General features: G+C 42.0%; 1 protein-coding gene and 1 non-coding gene across 10 annotated transcripts in view; one reads left to right on the forward strand and one right to left on the reverse strand.

Moving 5' to 3' along the window:
* The window catches only part of LOC122621163 (serine/threonine-protein kinase par-1), a 39,376-nt gene that overhangs the window by 15,161 nt on the left and 1,655 nt on the right, over positions 1 to 22,560 (reverse strand). For 4 of the 9 annotated variants that reach the window (XM_043798931.1, XM_043798930.1, XM_043798929.1 and 1 more), the window contains exons 1-5: positions 8,381 to 8,517; positions 1,578 to 1,948; positions 1,294 to 1,493; positions 1,011 to 1,228; positions 300 to 897 (exon numbers count right to left, since the gene is read on the reverse strand). In XM_043798931.1, the coding sequence (XP_043654866.1) occupies positions 300 to 897; positions 1,011 to 1,228; positions 1,294 to 1,493; positions 1,578 to 1,783 (1,222 nt within the window). In that variant the 5' untranslated portion in view covers positions 1,784 to 1,948; positions 8,381 to 8,517. Of the gene's footprint in view, positions 1 to 299; positions 898 to 1,010; positions 1,229 to 1,293; positions 1,494 to 1,577; positions 1,949 to 8,380; positions 8,518 to 22,560 lie in introns of those variants that run through there. The other 5 variants (XM_043798933.1, XM_043798934.1, XM_043798935.1 and 2 more) reach the window with 5 other exon arrangements.
* On the forward strand, positions 14,979 to 15,060 carry Trnas-gcu. The gene has a single exon. It is a non-coding gene; the product is annotated as a tRNA-Ser (tRNA).

Genomic DNA, 22,560 nt, shown 5'->3' on the forward strand with positions numbered 1-22,560 from the left:
GATGGGATTATGTGGTTGGATTTGGGTTCCAGGAGGAGGATCAGTTAGTGGGTAAGGTCGGTGTCGGTGTGTATTGGGCAGCCATTTAGTCTTCATTTATATACACAATAGGGTGGGTTAATTTGATTATTGGACCATAGTCTGCACAAGATTGTAATGTATGGTCCGCACAAATAGACTCATCCTATTACAGAAGCATCTCTGCGCGGGTTGCTGCACTGGGACTTCTATCTCACACACTGGGGACCACTCAAGCGATTTCAGAAGCGACAAGCAGGAGCATGGACTCATCGACTCACCGGCAACCATGTCCAGGATGCGACGTTCCGCCTCCGTGTTCGGCGGTCCCATGTCCCGGATCGAGCCCACCGAGTGCGAGCGGGGAACGCGTTCATTGGCCGCCGCCTTGGCAGCAGCTGCTCCCTCCGCCGATGGCACCACCAACTGATCCGCCGTGATTGTGGCTGGCGTGAGTGAAAGCAGCACATCCAGTCGCACTGGTGTCTGATTCGCCAGATCCTCGGCCAGGTCCAGGCAGGACACATTGTCGTTCTCGTTCACCCACCAGTGCGAGCAGATCTGCTCGATGCTGGCTCGCTTCCTGGGACACACGGTCAGCATGTCCCGGATGAGAGTGGAGGCTCGCGAAGGTTTCCTTGGCTCGTAGTAATCGCCCTGGCTGATCTGCTTCACCAGTCGCTTGAAATTGGAGCCATCGAAGGGCATGGATCCGTAGACCAGCGTGTAGAGCAGCACGCCCAGTGACCAGCAGTCCACCTCGGGTCCCTGGTATGGAGTTCCCTCCACGATTTCTGGCGAGGCATAGAGTGGGGAGCCGCAAAAGGTGCCCAGCAGTCGCTGGTCATCAAACACATTCGACAACCCAAAATCGGCAATCTGGAGAAGGTACATTTTAAATATTTATTGTATTATATAAGCACGTCATTCGTCACAGTAAAACCCGTGAATAAAATGTAGGAAATATGGTATGGTAATTGAGATATTCTTACCTTAGCATTGCCCTTCTCGTCCAGCAGGATGTTCTCCAGCTTGAGATCGCGATGGCAGATCTTGTGCTTGTGACAGTAGTAGACGGCGGTGGCCACCTGGCGGAAGATGCGACGCGCCTCCTCCTCGGTGAGAACCTTCCTTTCAGACAGATAGTCGTAGAGCTCGCCGCCAGCGGCAAACTCCATGACTAGCACCATTTTTTCACGATTCTCAAATACTGCAAGCAAGTATTTAAAACATTAATTATGCATCCATATCTAGACTGCGCTTAAACTGAATTACCTTCGTAGATGTGAATGATGTTGGGATGATGCACTGAGCTCATGATCTGCACCTCGCGACGGATGCGCACCAAATCTGCCTCGGCCTCGATCTTGCACTTCTTGATGGTTTTGATGGCCACCTCCTGGCCGGTTTCCTTATTAATACCTAACTGCACCTTGCCGTAGGTGCCTTGTCCTAGTTTCTTAATAATATCAAATCTGTAAGAAGGGATAATTAAGATTTAATAAACTCTTACAGCTATTTGCTTTAATATGGATTAAACTAGTTAAGGCACCACTCACCTTTGTCGCAACTTCTTGCGGTGATTGTTCATTTTGACGTTGCCCGTGTTGGCGATGCCGCTCATGATATTGTCTATCTGATCCTGCGGAATTCCCGAAGGATGCGCCAGACTGTTCCCGCTGGCATCGAGGCCAGCTGGAGCAGCGGCCTCCGCTCCTCCCGCCGCTCCATTGGGCGCCGTTCCATCGGGTTTGCTTATCACCATGTCTGTGGTTGTGGATGTGGATGTGATTGCAGATCTGTCTGAGATTGCGGGGCCGGTACCGGTGCCGGTGACTGCTACTGCTCCTGTTTTCCGGACTGGATATGGGGTTGGGGCTGGGACTGGGTCTGATGTCGAGGCTGCTCCACTAACAGCCGATGCAAATTACTGGAAGAGACGGAGAGACAGGAGAGGGGGAAATCCGTTAGCAAACTGAGCCAAACACTCGGACAGCCCTCATCCATCAAACGTTCAATCAAATGGGCAATCAATTAATTATCCACGAGGCGAGTGGGTGAAGAGACGGCAATCACTCTTGCAACTGACGTATGTAAGGGTAGAATGGTAGAATCTGCTTCAAAGTTGCTGGCAAATGTGGCTGCGCTTCTCCCTGGGGCCTGGCTGCCATAAAAGGACGAGAGGCACCGAAAATCTACACTCGACCCAGTTTTTAATTATGCCCCAGCAAGGATGCGCGATTTTGACGACCTGGTTGCTCGGAAAGTTGCTGTGGGACAAGGAAGTGCTCATATTGGACCATCATATTTACCGCGCAGTGTCATAAAGATTTTATTTGTTTAAAAATGTTGTCTTGAACGATATTTTATCAAAATATATACACATATTTCAGGGCTGGCTTCTGATGAGGTGCCAAAAGCTGTCACAAATGACAGAAATGAACTTTGCTCGTCGAGCGAAGGAATGTTGAAGATGAACTGATATTTTGACTTGCTTTTAAATGCTGAAATTAGCTTTCACAAATATAAATCTTTTGCAATTGCAAAATAAAGTAATCCACCAAGTTGGCTAGCATCCGCCAAGTGTCTGGCTTAAAGTGGTCACTTGTGGTGCCACCTAACCGCCATCTCCTCCTCTGTTTCGGGTATTGTGCTGTCTGAATGTGGATTGCGTTGCTATTAGAGAACTAATCTATCAGCATTGTGGAGCAGTTGCAGTGGCAGTAGTGCAGCTATGAGGACTTGCCTGCTCTTAAGCTGCAGCGTTTTGTCTCTGACAGTTATGACCGACCGACCGACCGACTGGCAAGCCAAGTCTAAGGGAAACCCCCAGTAAATATGGTCGAGATGGAGATGGTGGTGGAGGAGGAGGTGGGACAGGGAACCGAGTTACAGATACGGACAGATAGAAGACACTCTAGGGTCTCCCCTTTAGCTGGCAACGTTCCAATTATAAATGTGCACTTGATGGCTAGTAAATTAAAGTGTAACCACAACAGAAGCCCAGGCAGCCGGGGGCCATCTGCGGATGCGGAGTTGGGCACGAGCCACCACCACCACCACCACCACCGACAATAACAATGCCTGGCTGCAATTGTATCTTAAAGATACGATTACACAGATGCATAACAAATGCGCGAGGCACGCGTGCAGCTCCCCCTGCCCCCCTCATGCGCTTGCTTCTCACACACATAAATAAGTTAATCTGTACACGCAATTATATGGCCAGCACCCTCTTACAGAGAAACAAAAATAAATAAATATCAATTAAAATGTGTTATATAAATTGAGAAGCTATAAAACTATATGCGCTAATTAAGAGGTTAACTCTGATATAACAGTCAATCTTAATGGTTTTCCATTTTCAAGATTGTTCCACAAAGTTTGTAATTTTAAGAATATTTTAAGAATAATTCAAATATTCTAATGTGATACGACTAAATAGGCATCTGCTTTCTCCCAGTGCACAAGGAAAGGGAGAGTAGCACCGATTCCTTTTGGTATTATATATCTTGGGCATCTGTGTTTGGGTAAAGCCAAATCCAAAATCAAAATCAGGGCAACGAACAGTTTTCAAAGTGCGCTGAACTCGACGTTCGCCGTTTGCCGTTAGCCGATTGCCCGATGCCTTCAATTTCGCATCTGCAAGATACAATAACATTGCGAGGCGTCCAGTCTTCGCTATTTATTTATTTTTTCTCCTATTTTTTTCCCTACTTTTTGGCACTCAGACAGCACATGTCATTGAGCAGCCAGCGAAACAACTAACTATGCGAGTGCGATGAGGATGAGGATGAGTATGAGGATGGCACCCGGTAGAGATAAACACGAGCGGAGACGGCGACCACGCCCCCTATCCACCGCTCGACGCCCCCTTCCCTGGCAGTCAGAAGTTGTTGAAATATCTGCGCTTGCTTTTCCGTCAGTTTGGAATTTCTTGCATCGCTGTCGTTTACGTAAAGGGAAAATATTTTCTTATATTTCTTTCACTTCTTCTATTTTTTTTCCGGCTACTGCTGCTGCTGCTGTTTTCGACAGCAACAGCAACAATAAATTCCATCCAGATAGGCAATGTAAATATGCAAATGAGAATGTTTTTCTGGGTCAAGTCAAGTGCGACATTTTGGCCAAGTTATTTCTGGGACTGTCTCAAAATATTTGATGTCTCCCGGTCCACTGGAATTCCTTGCGAACGAAGCGATTCAGCCAAGCGGTAAATTCATCATATAATCGAGAATAATAGCAGACATTAATGGGCGGCCATAAAGTGATGATAAAAATCGTGTTGGCCAGAGAGAAATAAAATAAATGCAATGCCATAATTGAATTCAAGCTTCAATGTCATCGGGTGGCTGAAAAGTGGGTGGCAAGCGAACAAGTGACACAACAGCAACAAAGGACACAACATATCGAATATACATATACGAGTATATGTACAAAGCTATGCAGAATGACAAATTATTTGTGTTTTAAGGGAATTCCGCACAGAATCGCAAAATGGATATTCAAATGCCAGTAAATCAATTTCAATGCAATTGTCTGCAAAATTAAATGAATTTCCCTGTTGATAAAACTGATGGGCCTTAATTGAATAGCATTAATGACATCTCCTAGGTGAGGCGTTGATGCTCAAGGGTTCAATACAATTGCAATTCGCCAATATTTAATTTAATAAAAACATTCACTAGCATACCGTGTTTTTGCAGTCATAACTGCAAACTTTAACAGACTAAAAAACGCAATTAATGGTTCTTACAATTTAAAATGGAAAGCAAACTAAATAAATTTGATTCATATTTGCTAGCCCAAATGGAATGCATTAATTTGTATGCAGAGCTAAGCAGATATAAAATACTTTTTATACGTCAGAATTATTATACTAATTGGAAGCATTAAGCCAATTATAAATAATTTCGAAATGTATGCATATATGTAGGCATACAAATTTAAACGTAAATGCAATGCCAAGTATTTAGACAAAGTAAAATGTGCGAATACAGAAAACTCTTCGGTCTGTTGACCTCTTTATATATCAAACAAATTACATTAATTTATTGCATTAGAATAAACATCTTCACTGCCAAACAACATTTTCGTCTATACAAATCGGGCAATTAAAACAAAGCAAACCGAAAATATACAATGCGAAAGCGAATTTATGTTGTCTAAAGTCTAATAAATAATACACATAAAGATATATACAAACATATATAAATATTTGTATAAATGTGCATGGCAGTCTCCTTCAGCAATTAAGGCGAATAATGTCGGGCAATGTGAAGTGTCAATAAGTCAAAAAGTGCCCGTTCAATGAACGTAGAGCAGCGAAGCAGACAGTCGAACAAATGGCAACCCAAATCAACATCAGCATTAATTGTGTTAAATAAATCGCATGATTTATTGTTTTTGGTCATCTAAATATTCCTGTGAATCTGGCGATAATATTTATGCAATTTATCAAAACGCCAGACAGTGAAAACTGGCAGTTAAGTAGAGTTAAGTTGAAGGTCCTCGGGGTTCGATGGTTCAACTTGGCTCATGAGAGCAAAAGGCGTAGGGCAAGCGGAAAGACTAAATAAAAAGATCGAGCAAATAATTAAAATGTTGGGAAAAAGGAAGGGAAAATTATAAACGTACAGCAAAACAGTTCTCTGTTCGCGAAATTTTTCCTTTTCGCTTTTTGTTAATGCCGCTGGCTAAACAACACAAGCCAAACATAAGGCGAAAAAATAAAAATGCTAAATAAAATAAGAGAGCCAGCGAAAGGAACAAGACATGTCAAGCATTTCCTTTGCTTGCACGAAAGTTGGCTAACACACACTCACACACACACACACACACACACACACACACACACACAGAGTTGTTGGCTAGCACCCACACACCCGCAAAACCGGAATACCCACCCACACAAACAAACCGCCATATGCTGAACAAATGAACAACTGAACAACTGAAAAACTGAAACTTTTCTAGCTGGCTGGTGGAAACAAGAATTTAACGCTTGGCTCTTTATGCCGGTGCCCCAAAGAGCTGCAGGCCAAAAGTTTTCATTTACTCTAGCCTCCCCCACACACGAAAATGGCCAACGTACTCAGTAGCAAAAGGCATCTGCGAACGGCAAATGATGAATTCCGCTCAAAGTGTCCCCACGGAAAACCTAATATTTGCAAATTGGAACCGAATACGAGAAAAGTTTACATTAGACGACGCCAGACGCCAGAACTGCAGAGCTGCAGCTGAATAATGAGCTCTAAAATTGGAATAGTCGCGATAAATAAACGGATTGAAATGAATTCCGCACAAAACGCCTACCCAATAAGGCCATTAATAATGGTGAGTCGATTAGATAGTTTTCGCTATTAAAGGATTAGTGATTGGGGATATTGCTCAAAAATCACAGAATGCGTTAAAGGTATTAAACAATAGGTAATTTAACACACTTCTATACAATATGTGAATAATATTTTTAAAACTAAATACAAAACGTTACTTGTTTCTTTGTCAAACTCTCTGTAATTGGAAGAGCAGGCTAAAGTTATAGCTCTTTCACCGTAAACTTTGTGTGAGTTATGCAAAACGTACATACAAGCGAGCTCATTGCAAAATATTTGTGCGCTTTGTTGTCACCATCGTAAACTATCGTCATAGAATTGTGCAAATTTTGATATTCTATCTCCGCACATTCCCCGCCCGAGAATCTCGAGTCTCTAATTTTGAATCTCGAACCTAGAACCTCGAATCTCCGCCCAGTTGTTCGTTGTTTTGGTTGCGTTGCCTTTGCTTTCGCCACTGCCATCGTCGCCTTTTGTTTGACACTTGAGTTGTGACATTGTTGCCATGGCCAGGTTCGTTGTTTGTCTGCCAGTATCTCCGTCTCCGTGTCCGTGTCTCCGTCCCGTCCGTCTGTTCGTCCACTTTCACGGATATTGCATTTGACAAACTGTAGTGAAATAAATGCCCTGCCTAATTGCCATTTGGGGCAGGTGGTGAAAAGCGGTGGTGATGTTCAAGTTTGTTTACTGACAGACCAGCCAAGGAGCTTAATTACAAGCGACCGATTTGGCCCGAACAGGTTGATTGGATATTAATGAGGTCATACATCTTGGGGACAGGATGTCTGTCGATTCGATTGCCTTCTAACAAGGAAAGTCAGGCTTATGCTGCCGTGTTTGGCTTACAAATTTAATGCATTATTGCACAAGCCATAGCCTGCATATATGCACACTATTTCGTTGGTAGATATATTATATGTATGCTCGTTTGGTCCGTATTAAATTCAATTAGCTGCGGCATAATGATGCACTTAAGGCAAGTTAACTCCAACCGGCGTATACGTAATGTTTTTCTGGAACTGAAACGTTGGCTTCTTCTTTGTGCAATTTTCAAGTGCCACCCACACTCAGACACACGCACACACACACACACCGGGGAAAATCTGGCCAAGCGGAAAATTGGAAGAGCGAGAGGAGAAGTGAACTTTGGGAAAAACCGGAGGGGGAAATATCATGATATATGCTGAATTAATTACCATTAGCATGCAATGCAATTCAATTTTGCTAATTTGCAAGATCTAATTTGTGTATAAGACGGAAATCTGTAATATTTTGTCGGTTTTTCCGCAATTTTCTTTTCCTTAGCGGCATTAATGCAGCGGCGAGAGCTGAAAAATTCCTCGAGAGCATCGACGGACGAAGACGTCGCCGTATTTAAAGTCTCGTATCTCCGCACAAACCAGCAAGAAAACAAAATTAAAAGAAATTTTTATAAATAACTTTTAGCTAACACGCAAGAGGAATTTTTATTTGAGCAAAAGACCAGAAAAGCAGCAGCTCAGCAGCTCAGCAGCATCGCAGCAGTTGAAACAAAAAGTAAAAGCAGCCCAGAGGCAGCAACTAGAAAACATAGCCCAAAAACTAAATAGCATAGATGGGGGATTGGGATGGGGATTGGTGGGGTGGTTTGGTTTGGTTTGGGATCGAGAAAGACAAAGACCACAACCGAATCTCAATCCGATTTCGAACCTGAATCTGAACCCCGAAATAAGTGCGCATCTGGAAAAAGGAAGATTTTCTTCTACTTAAGACTGTAGTTGCCGTGATTTGCTGAGTTTCCTCGTTCCTCGTATATATGGTTTTCGGGTTCGGGATAATATTCTTATAGATACACACCGAGATATTCGCTATCTCTTACATTTTTCTCACTTTTATGGCCGCTTTTCTTATTGCAATTTTTCACGACCAGCTCACACACACAATCACACACAAAATTTCACATTTTTACTTTTCGTCAAATTGAAATTGAAAAATGGTTTTCCCTCTTCAACCATATGTAGTAGAAATTTTCAAGTATATATTTATACCGTGGACTATCTTCTGTGCACATATATGTAGAATATATCTATAGGTATTTTTGGGTATATATATGAGTATGTATATATTCGGTATATATACAATAGATTTCGCGCACTGGCCTTTGGACGCCTTGCTCGCGTTGCTCTATGCGCTCGACTGAAAATTTTTCCTCGAATTTTCCCGAGGAAAATATAGAAAACCGCTGAATATCGCCGCATTGCCGGTGCTCTTCGGGGCCCATTGTTATCCTAAAAATAAATGCACTATTCTCTCTCTTCCCCAAATGCCGAATCTCAGTCTCATCGCTCTTTTTCGATCTCTATCTATACCTCCCCACACGGTATAACACCAACTCTGTCTCTGTCTCTGTCTCTGTCCCCTCTTTTCTCTCACGTGCGACGGATCCTCCGATTTTCGAGCGAGGCGCGTGCCATAATGGAGCGGCATTATGTGTGAACCGAACCGATCGCAATCACGATCACTACACTGCATACAGATACAGATACAGATATTGTGGTGTCTATAAGGCGTTGTTTATATGTGTTTGTATATATATATATCGGTAGAGGCATGTATATAAACCATGTAAACAGCTGCTCGAGGGCGGGGGCATTGGCAAATGAGCCATTGATTTATTTAGATATAATTTCCTCATTGCTCTGTCTTTGCTCTTACACATTGTATGGCTGGTAATTCGCAAAGGTCAGCGTGGTAGTTCAGATTTACAAGAAGTATTTCTTGATTTATTTGTAAAACTATAGGAATTACCAGTATAATAAACAACACCTATAGCATTGCAGTTATCTGGGCTCATTTCTGGAAATTCATAGCTAAGAACTTGTCGGAATTCCGTTGATTGTAAACACAACTGAATGCCAAATTCCTTCTGAGCACCCAGCACATCACACTTGATGGGTAACTTCAGTGTTTGCTCAGGTAATTCTATGTGCATGCCCCAGACACACTTTGGCCAGAGTCTAACATTCTTTTGGCCCTAATACGGACCGGTAAGAGTCAGTGGATGGCAAGGGGAGTGGAGTGCCAACGGATGGATGGGAAGACCTGCTGAGTCCCGTTTATCCATCAGGCCGAAGTTGCTTGGCATTACTCAATGCTCAGCTGGGTGGCCAACAACATTAATCAACAGAGTCGAAAGCATGTAAACACGCTCACCCAAGCCCAGTAGCTTTGGCTCTAGAGCTGCAACTATGTTTGAGCCCATATACTCGTACATAGTTAGTTCCACGTCTATCCATCTGAGGAGTACCCTATTCCTTTGCTTCCCTGTCACTGATTTGGCCCTGACTCTAATACTGCGGCTGTAACTGAATTCGGGACTGGAAATGAGCCTGCACTACGAACAAAATTCCAAAATTCATCTGCTTTCTTGGAGAAACTCATGAATAGTGCTGGAATTATTCACAGAAAATCATTACATGTGCAATGAATTTATTGGATTTTTATCCACAATAATAGTTTGTTTACATACAAATACCAACAGTTTTTTTGCAAGTGCACATCTAGTTTGCATTTGCATATGGCAGGGCGTGCAAAATATTTCAAAGCTTATCAGCACGGGGCAAACAAGCGGCTAGAAATGCTTCAGACCACGATGATGGCAACGGAGATGGCGATGATGATGATGATGATTACGATGATAGTGTGGGCCCAACATCATAACTGCATTATATAACCTTTTAAATGCCTGTTCAAACATTAAATATTGCATTATGCCAAGTTTATCACCTTTTAGTCGAAGGCAGGGCAAATATTTGCCCGACTCAAAGTGGGTAGACCATATTCCCGTTCACATTCACATTCACATTCACGTTCCTGTTCCCGTTCCCGTGTTTCCGTTGAGGAAGCGACCGAGAAATGGAGCGAGCTGACGATCCGAGTCCGGGTAATGTAATTGGAAGGCTATGGCTATGGCCGTCGGACTGGGAGGCACACGGTTCACCCGCAGGCAGTCGCCGGGCAGACAAATAGACACCAGACAGGCAGTAAGTCAAACCTTAATAGCATCAAGTGAGCTTATATAATTTCCGCACGCCATTTTTACTCGCACTATTATGGCACTGCTGGAAAATGGCATAAGAAATGGGGAAAATTCATGATTTCCAGTAGGCTTACTCAACTTTACTAAATTAAAGTATGCATGTTACGAAATTGTTGCAAAAAAGAAGCTTAATTTTGGTGGCCAACTTCTTATGTAGTCACTGTGAACGGCAGTCTTCGTAGTGACAAAGTATACCAACTTTGAGAATATAACATTTTGAAATAAGAAAATGTGTTGTCGAACGGTAAACTTATTTCGCCGAGTACTGGTAAATATTTAATGTGAGTTCGGGTGGGCTTAGGTGTGTGCGTGTGCCATCAAATGATCGACCTAGTTAAGACCTTGCCTTGCCTCGTTTTCGCCTCATGTCTGCACTTGGCGCATGCAACAGCAAAAAGTCACTCAAAAATAGGTGAAAAAAAAAAATAAGGAAAAAAGGAAAGTGCAAAACTCGCATGCCAAAAACGTCGCCAACGAAAATAAAAAGAAAGACAAGTGAAATCAGAGTGTGGGCGGGGTTGGAAAATCGGGAAGGGGGGCGGCGAACCATGTGCGTGCCTGCATTTCGGGTTGCCTTATAAATAAACGCGACATTGCTGGAATTTTGTTTGTGTGCCAACTTCAACCGGAAATGCCATTTTCGCTGACTGCTCAACTTTTTGTTGGTTCAATAACGCCCGGGGGGAATAACACAGGAACTTTCCACACATACATCCATATGCACTACGTACGTATACGTAATATTTGCGTAGAGCATACGCGTGCTTTGAGTGGATTGAAGGTGGCCATAAATCGCGAACTTTCGCTTGAATCGACAGCGCATACTTAAAATAGTTTACCATGAAAGTGCCGAGCGATGATTAAAAACGCAACTTGTATGAATTGCAAAAGTTTACCCCACTTGTACACCGTTTTTATTGGAAGTTCTAGTTATGCTCTTTTTTGGCTCACACTTGGGTGTTAAGTCGCGTAAAATCACCTAATAAGTTTGAGATAGTCTTTACAAAATATTCACAGAATATACCAAAGAAACTGTATCAATTTTAAGGACAACAAGGAGACCATCTTGTTGCCAACTTTAATGCACATGCATTATGCAGTTGCTCTTTTGACGAGTAGTGCGGATACCTTTTACCTTTTGCAGCCAAAGTAAATTCCTTTTGCAATACTTTTTTCCGAACTTTTATTTCATGTCACACCTGCATTCATTTCATTGCACGGGGCAAATTTGCTTGCACCTGAATGGGAAATGGGCGTCAGGCGTCTAAAAGGACGCAATTGCTGCAAAATGTCCTTTTCACATCTGAGTTGCACGTGGGTGTGTGTGTGTGTGGGTGTTAGCCAGCTTGTCTGGCTCTGCGTGTGTGTGTGTGTGTGTGAGTGGACCCTTTAAGCTGTGCGTAATTGACTTTGCATGACGTTGAGATACGCTTTAGTTATTCCGGCTAATTGTCAGGGAGACAGAGTGCGATAATTGCATTTCTTTTGGTAAATTACAATGACGACATCAAGAGTAAATAGCCTGCGAGAAATAAAAAATGAAGCGACTAGTGGGTGCCAGCGATTGCAGTTTGTGCCTTGAGCTGTATAATTATTTTGTGATTTGCTCACTTAATTACACAAGTAAGCCACTCTGCCGAGAGCAACAACAAACATTCACAAACAACATTATCAACATAAGCAACAACAACATCTCGGTTTTCGCTCATTTACTTAATTGAGTTGTCGTTGGCATTGTCGTTGTTGCCTGTTTCTTTTGTGGCCAACTTGGCGGACCAGGCCAAAACGGCCCAACTAAAGGGCGGTTCGTTGTGGTCGACTGCTGTTATTGTTGCTGCGTTGCTGTGTTGCTTGTGGCATAATTTACGGTCGTAATTGTCGCACATCGTGGCTTTGGCGCGGCTTTTGTTTTTGTTTCCATGCCTCCACGGCTTTTTGTTCGAGTCTCCACTGTACGGTTGACACATGTTGAGAGTCACGCGCTTCACTTGACGCAAATTGCTTGCGGCAACCACTTAATCAGCAACATTTTGCACTCCTTTCGGCCAAGACAAGAGTGCCGGTGCCCAGAACAATTGCACACACACAAAACACACACACACACAGCAACTGCAGTGCACGTGGCGTATACGTAATGTTCGCAAAAGGACTTGTGCTGGGATGTTGTTTTAGGGGCCTACTTGAATTTGGCACGGATTTTGCGAAGGAGCTTGTACTTTAGGCCTAATTGCAATCGATAAGACGAGTCATTAGGTTGGCACAGTGAACTATGGACCCTCAATAACATAAGATCTTTTTAAATATGTATATTTTAAGCAGCGTAGATAGTGGTCAACAGATTAATAACATATAAAATGCGTTATGATACCTTTCCATAAAAACTTAAATAAAAAGACTCCATTTGTTTTTGTCCAAATAATACGCTTTAAAGCTGCGAAACGCACTGTGCATATAGATGTTGCCACTTCCGGCTGATGTCCAACTTTGCCTGCTTTTGTGGGGCGTTCACATATTTATGCGTTTTATTCATGGATTTTTTTGCATGGCAAATTATTTTCAGTTAGTGTAAAAAGCTTTTGATTTAGAGCCAACCGTGGTGCAATAAAATGCTCGCATCCAGCACAAAATATTCTGCAATAAAAATGTGTTTATTTCGGCCAGCTACAGCAAAAAGGCCAACACACAATGGTCGAAACATAAAATTGCTTCCTAGACTCGGGCGCCGCATGTCCGACCAAAAAGTGCGACAAACATTAATAAAAAGTTTTCAGTGCGCCCCCCAAAAAAGAAAATGTTACTTTTTTAGCTGCTTCCTATAAAGTTTTATGGAGTCATGGAGCGAAATATTGGTTTACTTTTACGATGCAATAAATATATACATTTCACTTATTCCACCAAAAACTATGCTCAAAAGTGGGAAAATGAGAGGGAGCGCGGTAGGAACTCTTGTTAATTGGAAAAGTTTTCAAGCTAGGAATTGATTTTGCATGCATCATTGATTAAATTCCTCATTAATTCCGAGCTGTCGGAAAATGCAAATGCACTTTCCCCCAAAATGCTCTCAGCCAATTAGTTAAGCACTTTGTGTGTGTGTGTACTGCATTTCTTGAGCACTGTTCTGCGTTTGTTCATTAATCTCGACATTTAAATGAATGTGCGCAAAAATGACAAACTGTCGGAGTGCTTATATCGTAGCAGCAACCGACCCAAAAAAACAGCCCAAAAACAACCCACAGCCCACAGCCCACCGCCCACCGCCTACCGCCCACTTTCGAAGGTCACCGGCATTTCTTGTCACTTGTCGCTCGTTGGCTGCGCGAAAACGCTGGCACACTTTTTAAATTGTTGCCTTCTTATTTTTTATTCAGCGACCGCTGTCCACTTTCGACGCATTGAGGCTGCTCTGTGGGCCAGGCCCATAAAAGAGCGCCGAAACAAACCGAAAAATTAATTTAATTGCCTATTTTTTTTGTGTTTCACTCAGCGTTCTGCTGCTTTAAGCACTTTTGCCCATTAAATGGAAGCGCAGACTGCATGACTCAAAAAGGGGCGGCTGTGGCCGGGCGTGGGCGTGGCACACGCCAGAGAGACGCATGTAATTAAAATGCATTTTCAACTTTTGTTTTGTTCTGGGCTTCCCAAGAGTTTCTTCCCGGGAAAAGGATTCGAGGCAGGTGGCGGCGATGGTGGAGCAGTTTTGGGCGGATATTCTGGGGGAAAGGCGCAGTTTAGCAACTGTTGTTGCCATTTTGTTCATTTTTTGTGTGTTTGCGCCAGAAGTGCCTTTCAGAGGAAAAAACATAAACTTAATAAAAACATTCCGTGAAATGCTGCCTTTTTTTTGCTAAAGAGAGCACATTAGTTGTGAAGCCTTAAAGCGAATTGTGGGGAATTTCAAGATATTTTATTTTAAGTACATCAGCTCTTTCTCCCATTCAACTTATTCACCCTCTCACTTGAAATTACTATTCGCTTCAAGTGTGCATAATTTGCAAATTCGACCGGACAAATAAGCAGTAATTAAATGCACACACAAAAATAAAAATGAAATATAAATTCACAAGTGGAAGGGAGCAGCTGCAGCAGGGGATATAGCACTCAAAAATTTGCAAATAAATTAGACAAGCGAGTGGCAGTGAAATTTCAAATGCAAAACGATGCATGGCAATGCGTGTGGGCGTTACAAAAACGAAAAAACTAAAACCCTTGCATTCCCCTAAATCTGCTATAGCTGCACCAAACCATGGCAAGGGGAAAAATCCAAACCTAGCCAACAAACTGTCGGTTGTTCATTTTCATTTCGACAGTTTTCTGTATTTAGTTATCCCATGCATTTGCAACTAAAACCACAACAGCAAAAAGTGCACTGAATTGGCTTGAGTTGCAATAGCAGATGCAGAAAGCAATTTTCAGAATAATATTTTCCTATTTATACACACGTATTTATTATCTGTCGTAATTTAAGTTTTATGGCTTAGAGCTGCTGATTCTAGGGACTTCTGCCATCTATGGTAATATTTACCCTTTTATACGGCCATAAATCACGTGACGAGGTGGCCGAGAGGTTAAGGCGTTGGACTGCTAATCCAATGTGCTCTGCACGCGTGGGTTCGAATCCCATCCTCGTCGACCGTTCTTTTTTGTTTATTTATTTTTCAATTCCATATACATATATAATCAAGTACGCAAATCCGAAAGTTAACACAATTGCACATTTGCTGGTGTTTATTTACTAATTAATGATTCAATATTCCGTTGCAGAGCGATGAGTTCATGAAATAAATTGCAGTTTCTGATCTCTGAATATATTTTAGCCTTTTGGGCTGTCATCAATTAAACAAAAAATGTGGCTTTAATTGGGCAAAAAGCTTATTAAGTAATCTGACCCAGAGGATATATATTTATATTAGATATTAAATTATGCAGATAAGAGCCGCTTTTGGTGACTTCCTTTTTTAGTTAGAAAAGCAATCAAAATAGTAAAAGTACATTACATAGTTGATGGTTTAATTAAATGTTCATGCGTGCGGAGTTTTCAAGAACTTATCCCCAAATTTGCCATAAGCGTTAAATGGCCCTGCACTTTTGGAGATAGCTCTGGTTTTATTACCCTTATTGGATTACGTCGTTAATGCACTTAACGCTGCCTTTTTGCATAAATTTAATATTCGACGCATTATTAATTGACTCACGCCGGAAAATGGGGAAAAAGCCAACAGCTGTGGCCGCTGGCCTAGTAAATTATGATTAAAATCACCCTCACACTTACATTAACCCACATACAAGTGCGCCTTTGCATGTGTACGTATATGTATACAATGTATATGTATACGCAATTAATGGTGATGGTGTGTGGTTAGAAGGGGTTTAACGCAGCTCAGCCGCAACCTTAATGCAGCTAAGAGCGTTTTCCCCACGGAAGTTAATTTAAATGGGAGACTGTGAAAAATAGTTCCGATTCACACTTTTCCCAATGGGAATTCGTGGCTCTTTTGTACGGATTTCTCAGAAGAAGTCTAAGTACGCACTTGCACCCGTTCCCCTTCAATTGTTAGTGGTTATGAACAACATTTTGGCATTCAATTTAATGCGATTGTTAAATGAAATGTTCCTCTCAACAAAATTAAAAATAATATTAATATTATCTTCAAGTATTGTATAGCTCTACATTTCAATCTACAAACTCAATTCTGGCTTATTTCTGTGTTGAATATAGATTGTTTTATTACAACTCGTATGTACATATGTGATAATTTGCTTATCACATTTTCTTTTATTTTAGCGGAATTTCACGTTATACAAAATTGTTTAAGATTATATAGCGAAGATTATTTTATGGAATTTATTGCATGTCAAGCTGCGTTTGGCTCGTCACATAGTCGATTGTTCAGCCAACTATCGTGGATCATCGTAAAACGCTGTCAATTTCCAAATCTTTCAATCTATACATTTAAAATGACTAAACGGATAAATATTGCATGTCAAAGCCTATTTCCAAACCCCTCTCTCAATCCAAGCGGCTCTTCAACCATTTTGGCAATCAAAATCCATCTATAGCTGGCCTGAATTTCGGGCAAAAACAAAAAACAATCGCTCAGAACAATAGACCTCACCCATTTGCATTCTACACCCGGCTTTATGCGTTTCGTATTTTCGATTTATTTTGGCCAACAGGCAGTGAGTAAAGTGGCAGCACAACAAATGGCTCAATACTTCACATTGAAATATGTTAATTATCAAAAACTTGCTGTTGAAACATCCCAATATGGATTAATCTCGGAAAAAATCTTTGTTCTCGTTCCAACTGCGAAATCAAAGCAACGAAACTATCTCGTAAAACTATTTCAACAGCCGTAATAATAGGAAAAACAAAGAGAAATGACAACAAAACAGCTAAATGTACGACATTTAGTGTACAAGAAGCAGGCAAAGGCTAAAATTACAATTGATGGGGTTTACCACAGCTAAAATAAAGTGAGTGTGAGAGTGAGGGGTACACTGAAAAAATTTTGTATGCTAAAGTGTTATAAGTTATATCTCGGTTATGCTTTTATATACACCAAGTACTATTGGGTTTTCGTTAAAGGATCAATTACTTTCCTTTTGGTTTTTTGCTAATATTTGTAAGAAATTAACAATACTAACTATTTGTTTTAAAATTTTGATTTGTCCCAGTGCTTTGGGAATAACAAACGAAAGAGTGGAGACCACAGAGACAACAAGCAATTTTCATATTTTTGGCGCAACGAGAACGCAGGAAACGGGAAGCAGAGTCCAGAGATGGAGATAGAGACAGCAACAGAGGTGGGAAAAGAGACGGCGACAGAGGCGGAGAACAAAAGGACCAGAAGCCATTGCCCATGGCGGAAGAAAGTGGCAGAATGGTTAGCAACTGGGAGTTGGGGGATTCAGACGAGTGGAAGTGGAAAAAGCGAACTCTTGTCGCCCGACAACATTATTTCGGCTATTTTGTATACCCTTGTTGCCCTGGGGGCTTGTCGTTTACATGCATCGATGAACTCTGACCTTATATACCACTCGGCATGCCTCCTTGCATTTGATTCTGTTTATGTGGCTTACTCTTAAATAATTGTCAGTAACTACAAAAAATGGCATTGGAAAAAAATGTCTGCTTTAGTTTTCAGTGATTTCTTTTAAACTTTAGGTTTGTAATATGTTTGCATTTTTGCATTTTTATTTATTTATTATTATTACATGTATAAGCTATGCCAACGGCCAAAAGAGTATTTAAATCTCTTCCGCATTTTTTCTTCGTTTTTCCAGCTGTCAAACATTTAGAATACTTAGTCTCGCATTATTTTTCTTTTCTGTATTTTTAAAACAAGAAATGGCGCTTCCAAAGACAACAGTCAAGAGCAGCTGCGAGCTTTGTGTCGTCCCATTGACGTTATAATCAAAAATCATATGACGTTTTTCGTTGGCATACCATACCATATAGCATATCGCATATAGCATATAACCAAAGACAGCCAAAGTTCTTGAGGCAGAACGAAGGAGGACAGCACAAAGGCACTGGCGTAGCCAAGTCCACAGCCATCAATGTAGGTCAGTCCGAAAATAAATTCAAGAAGCGAAATCAAGTAAATAGACTCGCATAAACACAAGGGAGAGAATGGTGATTACATCAAGTGATGAACCGAAAGGATACCGAATTTGTAAGGCATAGACACTTATGAGTAGTTTTGCAGTATAATTTAAACTATTCATAATTATTTATTACTACAATGGGATAAGATGGTCCAAGAACTTTTTCACAACAACTTTATAAGTTAAATTAGAATTTACTTATAAAACAAGTTTAAATAACATTATGTTCTAATTTCTTTTTTTGATTTAATTAACCCTTTAGTTTGGAGCATCCCACTGAATTTGCTGGGTATTAAAGCCCACTGATGCTGCCTGGCCAAGAAAAGCTCATTGACGTTGTGTTGTCGCTGTCATCATCATCGTCATCGCCATCGCCTCTGGTTGTTGAGGAAAAGCTGCAGGCACTCGTTCAGGAGCAAAGTTAGTGCCTCGAGGAAAGGGCCAGCAGAGTGAAAGTTTTATTGCCAGGGCGTGCATACGCCGGTGGGTGTGGGCGTGACTGGGCGTGCGGCAAATGGATTAAGAGGCGCCGCAGTAGGGAGAAGTGGCAAGTGGGAGTGGCACAACCAGCAGCAGAATCACAAGAAGCTGCAACTACTAAGACGACAAATGCGTAAGCCTTGAATCGCTTCTCCTTTTGGGCACAGTTCTCAGCCGGAAGAGCTTTATTCGACTAGTGGCAAAGTGAAGAGCTGGTGGGGAGTATTGGGGCAGCCAAGGAACCAGCTCCATAAACAAGTGTTGATAGCAGATTTCAAGCACGCTCCACACTGCAAGCCAAAGCAAATCAACTGCTGAAAAGCAGCTTGCTTAAATGGGATTACACCGAATTCTGTGGTTTTTCCCCATCCTGGGAATTTCCGGCTGCATTGAACACTTTTCAATGATTTGTCGTGTCGCGGGGTGCAACTTTCTTGCACTGATTGCCATTTGTTGGACTACTGCAAATTTAATGCAATGACAGCCAAGCGAATTGGCAAATTTTCGAGCGCCAGCGCGGCGTATGCGTTATTTTATCAGCAGACGGACAGCAGGCAGCCAGCAAAACTTTACCCCCTTCAAACAAAGTGGGTGTCTGGTTTGTTTCATTTCGACTTAATTAATTTTACAGAAGCCGCGGGCCACAGGAAAGGGGGGTTTTTGGGGCAGAGGGATTTCGGAAAACCAAACATGGATCATATAATTAATCAAAGCGCTGTGTTGATAGTTGCGGTGCTGCTGGGTTAGCGTTAGCTGCGGTAATTACGCTCCACAGGATTATGCATGCAGCATTAATCTGCGCAGCTTTCCCGATGTGGGAGTCTTCAATGACCGCCCCGAATCCCCGCCCCCTTTTCTGTTTTAACTTCGCTAATTGATAAGCTTCGCCTTGATTTAAGCTGAAGTACAGCCAGTGTTTCAGCAAGGGCTCTTGTATATATTAGGTTTCTCTTGTGGTTGTATATTTGTTTAGTTTTAAGTCAGGATTACTGACAGCTTCGAGGCTTTATTTATTCCAATTTGTAGAACAAATAACAGTGATATGATGGGGTTGTTTAAAAAATAGCCAAAAATTATAGCTCAACTAGCAACTGTAATAACACATTTTATACAATTTGTTTGATAAAATTTCTCCTATTTGCTTAAACGTTTAGCAATTAGCAATTGTTTCCACTTTTTAGTGTACATTTCCTATCCAAACACGCTAATAGGCAATGTTTTTGGCCAAAAATACAACCGCCTCTCGATTTACCACGGACAACATAGCAGCCACGCCCATCGGCAACGCCTCCAGGAAACTCCCTCCATTTTCTCGCTCTATTTTCCCTGCACAACTCACGCAAACTTCCGGCTCAAAACTGACGGCCTTCCAGCGACAAAAAGAGCTGAAAAAAGCCGAAAAGCAAATGCAATTTTGGTGCAACCGCCACCAGAAGAATAGCAACAAACACGCCATCGCTGCCATCGGACATTTGGGTCAGGAATTGCGGGCACTTAATCAGCACTAAACAGGACCACGCCCACGGGGTCCCAATCCCGGGAAATTGGGTCTGGGTTGAGCTTCTGATGGCGTGCACGCCACAGGACCTACACAAAAACACATCCTTGACCTTTTTAATGCCAGTTTTTTTTTCGGGGGGGCTGCCATGTTGTGCTACAGGGTAGCATTGTCATGTACAACATTTTCAGGCGCGGGTGGGGGTGGCAGAAATTAAACGAGAAGTGCGGCAAGCCGGAGGAGGGGAACTATGTTGAAATGTCATTAACGCCAGCAGCGAGATTTCGCAGGTGAGTTGCCAACAAACGTGTCGCCACTGAGGCGTGGGATCTCTACTCTACACTGCGCCAAAAAAAACTTCTAATATCTATGTATGTTTACTTGGACCATATTTATTTTGGGAATTTGAAATATCCAATCCTATAAATACAGTTTTTAAAATGTTACCTACCTATGTAGCTACATCCTTGTTGTCTATTTCTATGTTCTTAATTTCTTGAGCTATTTTCTTTTCTTCTCCAATCCACTTTTCTTGTTTTTATCTGTTTTAATTTCTCTTAGTGTAGTTGCTGGTTGCTGCAGCGCTTGACGTGTTGATTTAGTGGCATATTTTGCCAGAAATGAGGCACAGACATCAGAAGGCAGAGTCTGAGGCCGCTGAGCCAGCTGAGGCGACAACCAAACGTCGTCTAAATGTGCGCCAGTTGGCTGCATTGCCAGCCTTGACCGATATTCGTGCGCTAAACACAAACACAAAGGCATTAAGCGTACACAAACAGGCGAGAACACATTGGCTAACACACACACACCCACACACCCCCAGCGGTGTGACGAAAAAGTGGCATACAAATGAAAGAAAATGGGAAATTCTTCATCCGGTTTCGAAATTTTATATTCCCTATTTGTGCATATCGATAGAATTTTTATAATGTAATAAGATTTACCGTGTAATACCACCTTCAACTTTAAGGGCAATAATCGATATTTATTGCATTAAATATCTGCAACGCCGCTGATTGCTTGTTAAACCGACCGCGTTGTTACCAGATTGTGCAAGGTAATGGTGGTATTAAAATTTTAAGCCGCTAGGAAAGCTTCTTTGCACTCTCAGATCGGACAAAAAATCGAACAATAAAAAGTGGCCATAAAAGCGTCCTGAAGGATGTGCAGCATCCAGGACAATCGTTCAAGTCTTGCAACTCAGAGGCGACTCTTAACCGAAAATCGCTCTCGGAAAATTCTCCATCGCACACACATGCATATGTAATGCACTCACTCACAGGCACACTTTCCTCACACACACAGGGCCATAAAGCGTTTTAACAAATGGCATCAAATTGATTTTGCCACGCTAAGCATTTTAGGATTTTCAGCGACAGAGGCGCCTGCACTTTCCCACCCATTTTCCTAAAAAACCGCAAGGCAATGGCAAAAGTCTGCAGTTCTTTGATTGTGTGTGTGTGCGAGTTTTGCATATTTGCTACACTGTTCGAAATTGAGGGGAAGGGAAAGGGTAAGTGGAGGTGCAGGGCTAAGGAAAAGTTTTTTCCCCCTCGAATCGTTGGCCCTTTTTAAATTATTTTATTTATATTTTCTTGCCGCGCCGGGAAACCCACAATATAACGGATATAGCCCAATACATATGTACGTGTTTATACAACTATATTTTACCTATACATATATATATATATATATGTATGTATTTATTTATGTGTGCTGGTTGGGCTGACACACATATGCGCATCTTTTTTTGATGAGCCTGCACGGCAAAGTGGCTGCATTTTTACCCAGATTTAAAATGATTGCATATGATGGGAAGCCGGAAAGGAGGAGAGGGGTGACAACCCTGGCCGGGATGTGCTCCCCCTTCTCCCACCCAATATGTTGCGCTTTTCGGCGCCACCGCCTTTACCTGGTCCACTGAAGCAGCCATTACGATGTTGCCTCCACTTCCACCACCACCACCTGCATCACCCATCGTGTGTTGGCTTCGCAAATAGTTCTACAAACTCTGCAGTCGCCCGCTTTTTTGGTGTTAAGCCCCGAATAAGTTGGCTTCTCCGGATGGAATGTAAATAAAGTATTTGCGGTCACAGTGATGGGACAAAAACCATGACACATGTACGTAAATTAACTGCCAAGGCATTTCCTCAATCAGCCCGAAAAAAGTTTGTAGGAGCTCTTAAAACGAAGCTGGCCCAAATTGGAAAATCGTATGGACGTTTTCTAATAATTCTGTTGATCAATTTGGTTTGTTGCAGTCAAAATCCCATTTCCATAATATCAATATTTTCGCTATTCCTGTCGTATTTTCATGAAATCAATTACTTTTTGCAGCTATTGCAGAATGCAAATCGATTGCAAATATTGGACAATGCCTTCAAGAACTCGGATAGCAACGCTTCCCTTTCGTAACAACCTTTTGAGATGCATTTCGCTCAATATCCCTTCAGTTGCCATCCACATTACAAATTCCATTCGCGCGGCACGCTGCAATCCCCCTCTGGCCGATGGGGAAACCCATTTGGAGAATCCACAATAAA

The sequence above is a fragment of the Drosophila teissieri genome, chromosome 3R, assembly GCF_016746235.2.
Source record: "Drosophila teissieri strain GT53w chromosome 3R, Prin_Dtei_1.1, whole genome shotgun sequence".
Taxonomy (NCBI): Eukaryota; Metazoa; Arthropoda; class Insecta; order Diptera; family Drosophilidae; genus Drosophila; species Drosophila teissieri.